The sequence below is a fragment of the Sinocyclocheilus anshuiensis genome, unplaced genomic scaffold (assembly GCF_001515605.1).
Source record: "Sinocyclocheilus anshuiensis isolate Anshui unplaced genomic scaffold, SAMN03320099.WGS_v1.1 scaffold373, whole genome shotgun sequence".
NCBI classification, from domain to species: domain Eukaryota; kingdom Metazoa; phylum Chordata; class Actinopteri; order Cypriniformes; family Cyprinidae; genus Sinocyclocheilus; species Sinocyclocheilus anshuiensis.
In genome coordinates, this window is record NW_015537962.1 from 1,233,521 (window position 1) to 1,239,682 (window position 6,162).

Genomic DNA, 6,162 nt, shown 5'->3' on the forward strand with positions numbered 1-6,162 from the left:
AAATATAATTTGAAAAATTGATATTTTTTATTTTATATAACCTTTATTATTTTCTACTGAACTATCTGAAGTCAAGCGTACTTCGTTCCCTTGAGTATTGACATTTGCTGAGCTCATTTATTAAGGTAAAACATTGGACTTTTTGGCTAAAACGATGTGTTTTCCGTCTCCCTCGAAGGTGTGGCTTTTTTATGGGCGTCTCTTAAAAGCAAAATATATATAAACCTCACGCTGAAGTTAGAGAAGTCATTTCTGAGAAGCAGAGACACCGAGCAAGTGAAAATATACTGAAACTGACCTGAACTAGTAATGTACACCAGATCAGACAGCCTGGTCTTATCACTGCCAACGAACACTTTCTTCCAGCCGCAGTCGCAGTTCGAATTCAGACCGATGATGCCGCGCAACACCAAGCCGGAGATCTTCACTTTCGAGCGGATCCCGGAGCCGCAGCAGCCGGCGTTCCCTCACCGCGGAGCTTCGGGTCGCCCGCGCAAGAGGAACACCCGCGTCATGTACCCCTCCAAAGTGCGCAAATATCTGCCACCGGCCGAGAAGAGCCCCGCCAAACGCTGGCTGATCGTCCTGTGCCTGGTGGTCTTCATGCAGATCTACACGGAGGAGGGATCCGTTGAGACCACGCAGAGTGAAGGACCAACTTCATACAATGTTCTCTCCTTCCAGTCTGCTGAGGAGCAAACCAGACAAATGATGGGCAGCTGTCCTGAGGACTTGAGCCTGATGTCTCATCAGCAGCTCCAGTCTAGCAGCGAGGAGCAGGAGATCTCTTGGCTTCTGAACACTACATGCCCGAGCTCAAGCTGGGAGGAGGACATCAACACTCTCTACCAGCAGAGCAGGAGGAATGGATACGTGGTGGCCCTTCTCTACCCAGTGTACCACAGACTTGGCACAGAGAACTGAATGAACTCAGAATCAAGTTTGTGGACTAATCAAGTTCACTGAACCCTCTCGGAGAAGAAAAACAGGCTCCTGTGGCACCCAAGTCATGCTAGACTCCACAGAGCGGGACGAAGTGATGAAAAACACAAGCTGAGGAGACATCTGATGGACTTGAATGGCGAAGAAACTTTATAATGGAATGAAACTTGAACGGCTCATTTAGATGTACTTGAAAATGTTTCACTTGAAGTGTACAGATTTACCATGTAGCCTCACAAGTAGACCTGTTGTATGTCTAAACCCATGAGGGTGTCGCAATGACCATTTGTGTTGCTGAACGCTACCGCTCGCTGAAATACTTGAATCTCACATTGAAGATTGAGTTGAGTGTTATATGAAGAAATATTTGTTGTAGCTATTTATTTAACGTTATTTATTTGTTGTTATTTGCTTATTTATTTCCTATTGTCTTGTGAAATTAAACTGACATTTGCATCTTCAATTCTTAGTTACTTTTTCATTGTCTTCTTGTAATATTATTAGCTCTAATGAGCTGTGGTCTCACAAACTTGGTTCAAAATACAGTGAAGTACAATACTGAAACAAGAGAAATGGGAAAATATTTGACGTGTATAAATGCATGAATATTTATGCTGATATGGCTCTTTAAAAAAACTGTGTGGATTTGATTGAAATATTAGAACAGAAATATTGTGCTAGCTACTCTACAATTTTGAGTTTTCTGTTAGTTTTAGTTTTGAGTCCTAGAAATAATCACCATAATATTAACACCAGTAATTAATATTATGAGCATTATAAAACTGAAAATGTGTGAGGTACAATGATGTTCATATAATAAATAAAGTTGCAATGATCACAATAATATTTTGTGTCATTCTTCACTTTCATTGCGTGGTTGTATTCAGAACATGCACTGCACAATGTTTTGCCAGGTAACTTTAAAATGTGGCAAGATCTAAATATACCAGTTCTGATTATTATTTCATTTTACTGAATCACTCTGACTTCATTAGGTTACATTAATCAATGTTATTTTAAAAGATCATGCCTAAATAACTCATTAAAGTATAACTGGGCATTTTTAGAATGTATCATTAACCAAACCTCACTGACACGTTTTTTTAAGAAAGACATAATGAGTGAGTTTTAAGGGAAAATACAGTGCTTTGTCAATCTAATGCATCATACCATAACTTGGAGATGGATATTAGAGAGAAAATAGATTAGGGAAGTCACTAGATCATCAACAGTCATGCAAAATGAGATCAACAGTTCATGGTTGACACATTATTCTAATATTTTCCATCATCAATCTTTAATGCTTAGAAAAAAAAATCTGCATTACTATATGAATATTCAAATAAATAATAAATAATGATGTGATACACTGTAAAAAATAAAATAAAATAAAAAGACAGCTGTGGTTGCCAGAACATATTGTGATGTATCAGGCATCATAGGATCATGGGATATCATTTATCAAAATATTAATACCAGTAATGAATATTATTAGCATTGTAAAGATGAAAATGTGTGAGGTAGCATGATGCTTGTATAATAAATAAAGTTGCAATGATCACAATCATTTCAAATAATCACAAAACATTACTGTACTCATTGCAACTTTATTCATTATATGAACATCATTATGAATCTACGAAATATGTCCGCTGTTTTTGTGCATTTAGGTTTGCCTATCAATACTCTTAACAAAATTAGACATATAGGACTAGTGCATGTCCTGTACTTTGTCTGCAATATTAGTCTTTAATGTTGTTTTGAATGCTTTGAAGACTAAATTATGTTTTAGGTATGATTGTTTAAAAAGGTTTTCTTAAACATCCTGGGCCTTACATGTTTCTTTCACTCTTAGAATGACTTCGTGTCAATTTTCAGAAATCATACTAAATAGACACACAAACACATACAGGCTCTCATTGGTTATATTTGTGTTTACAAGTGTATGACCCTGGCGGAAATTGTGGCCAGCAGCCCACAAGGAAGCCTTGTGGGAGATTCCCCGATGCACTTCCTCTCCAAAGCGCATAAAAAAAAACATTTACTTTCCACAGCCACAAATTTAAATCAATGATATGGTTTACATTTGAACTCCCCCAAACCAAACACACACTCTGCCTGTGCACGCAAACCTCCTGGTTTTCCTTGTTTTGTCTTTTCATCCCTGCCGTCTCTCTCTGAAAGCATCTGTGAGCTGGCATTCCAGAGCAGTGAGTCAAATGGCACCACAGGCTCTGAATGAATCCCGCCTACTGCCCTGAAACCCGAGAGATACTATATGAAAAAAAGATACCGTGGAGAGAAAAGAAGTGAAAAGTAGAATTCCTCCCATGCATGGCCAAGGTGTGTTCGGCCTGTTGGCGCTTGATCAAAGAAAGACTATACAAAAAGTCCAAACCGTACCTTGACACGTACCTGTATGCTCACACAGAAACACTGTAGAAGGCCACAGGTGATCTTCTAAAAATGCTAGATGTCTGTATTAGAATAAACTGCACGTGTTTTGCCTCAACTCTGTGCCAAAGTGTCATTTCCGGTTTATAAGATCAGACCTCAGCGCGATCTTGAGTGTGTGTAGAGATACTTTGAACTGCATAAACTCTGGCAACATGCAATATAAATTATGCTCCTCATCGTGAATGTTTAAGTGTAATACAATCTCATAAATCTCATTTGTAAAAATTTATCCCTTTTCAATGAGAGCGCTGTGATCATATTAAATATGTAGTACAAACGTTATTATATTTTTGCAAGCTTTGATGTCAAAATAGTTCATTTTGTATTTGATTTAAGTTCATAAATAAAGGTTCTTTATTTCCATCTATGGTTGCATTAGGAACCTTTAGCATCCATGGCATCTTTTAATTCCACAAAAGACTCCTTATAGTGGAAAAAGGTTCTTTAGATTTTTTAAATGTTCTTCACGCTATGAAAAAAATGGTTCTTTTAAGAACTGATCACTGAAAGGTTCTTTGGGGAACTAAAAATAGAACCTTTCGATTCACCAAAGAATCCAGAAAATATGAGAATTCCATAAAAATATGAAGCAGCATAACTGTTTTCAACATTGATAATAATAAGAAATGTTTCTTGAGCAACAAATCAGCATATTAGAATGATTTCTGAAGGATCATGTGACACTGAAGTTTGGAGTAATGATGCTAAAAAAAATCAGCTTTTACACTTTAAAATATACTGCAAGGAAACACTTGTTTTTTATTGCTATAATATTTCATAGTATTACTTATTTCACTGCATTTTTTTTATCGAATAAATAATAGAATTAAGAGACTTCTTTTCGAAAACATTACAAAAATCTACCAACCCCAAACTTTAGGAGTTTTTATTCGATGTTATGTCTATATAATTAAACTTAAAAATAAAATATGCACATGAATATGAATTTATGTGACGTGTTATTTCTTAGAAATCTTAAAACTCAGCAGCAACAACATTCTGTTGCTTGTCCTGAAACCTCTGCTGTGTGAATTGTGCTGTTAATGCATCATTTGGTTGTAATTTGTACATGCATATACTCGTGGTATTTTCAGAGGCATGTATGGCATTCTCTGAAGATGGCTAATTAAGGAGAAGAATGAGAATATTGCTTCATGCTGATGGAATGGTCAAAATGCAGAGTAATATTACTGTAATTCTGGAGTAACGTGTGAACTGATACAACACACAATGCAGAGCTGACGTTATGACTGTAGCGATTGTTCTAAAGAATTAGAAAACTTAAGGAAATTATAAGATTCTGTTTAAAAAGGAAGGTGAGAAGAATCTGAATAAGCTGTGAACTGAATGAGTGAAATCATTCCGGATGAATGGTAACTATTACATGACATACTTAGGGTGAGTCCCAAAATTGCATGTGAATAAGTCAGTTTAATCAGTTTAGACAAAGGAGCACACAGGAAGGAAACTGATGTAATCATGATTTTTCAGAGCTATTCTGTGTTGCGGAAGGTTTCATAATTCTTCATGTCATCATTTTCTACAGTTGTAAAACCACTGAGACTAAAGGTAACCACAACCTGAGTTTCAGGTGTAGCATAAAGACTGAAATCGTCTATGAAAGGTGTGTGTGAGAATTCCTGGCATGCTTTCATCCACCACTGTCTCTCTCTCCCACACACACACAGACTAGTAAAAGACAATTGGCTAATGGTAAGTTCCCTTACAATATACTGTATGGTCAAAAACTGTAATAAATCGAACAGGACATTTCATACAGTAAAATACTGTTAAATGTACAGTTTTTGAAAGTGAAAAGGAACAAGTCATCCTATAATCTACAGTGAAAAACCATAAATTGACATTCCCAGAATTCCCTGTGGCGCTTTATATTTGATGTTTTTTCATTTAAATCATTCTGTGCCTTAGTTGTTGTTGTTTTTTTCTATCCAGTTATGTACATTATGGATTTATGTTACATCTTATGCTGTTAACGTAATGTTTATTGCATTATTTCAGTATCATGCATGTTACCATGAGGGTGTTTAGTATTTGTATGAAGGACACTGTGCAACTTCTATATATTATACAGTATTTTATCTATATTAGTATTTTCCTTCTCAGCATTTGAAAAAGCTACTTGTGATGAGTTATCATGTGGCTTTCTCATCGCCACCTGTGTTTTTTGGTAGTTGTCAGTATATTATAAAGGAACAAAACAGATTTTTAGTACTTCACTAGGTTGGTATTTTAACGTTAAATCAGTTAATGAAATATAAAGTATACACTGTAAAAAATAAGTGTAATTTTAACTGTAAAATTTAGTAAAAACGCTACGGAAAAAAACTGTTAATAGGTTAACAGTAAGTTCCCGTACTATATACAGGGAAAAACTGTAAAATATCTAACCAGACATTTCATGTAATTTTACGGTAAAATGCTGTTAATTTTACAGTTTTAGAAGTAAAAATAACAAATCAATGTATAATTTACAGTCAAAAACTGTAAACTGATATTCCCAGAATTCCCTGCATGACACTCCACATTTGAAAGTATTTTGTTTAAATAATCATGTTTTTTTAATAGTTTTTGTTATTAGTTATGTATATTTGGGCTTTATGTTACATCTTCTGTTGTTTAATGAAAGTTTAATGCATTATTTAAGTATCATGTGTGTTACCATGATGGTGTTTTGTGTTTGCATGAATGACTCTGTGCACCTTCTATATATTAGTATATAATTCTGCTTGTGGCGAAGCTACT

General features: G+C 35.5%; 1 protein-coding gene across 1 annotated transcript; it reads left to right on the forward strand.

Moving 5' to 3' along the window:
- Positions 1-231: 231 nt before the first annotated feature.
- On the forward strand, positions 232-1,405 carry LOC107667686 (torsin-4A-like). The gene has a single exon (XM_016459415.1). It carries the CDS (start codon positions 310-312, stop codon positions 922-924), a length of 615 nt encoding a protein of 204 aa, XP_016314901.1. The 5' UTR covers positions 232-309; the 3' UTR covers positions 925-1,405.
- Positions 1,406-6,162: the final 4,757 nt, after the last annotated feature.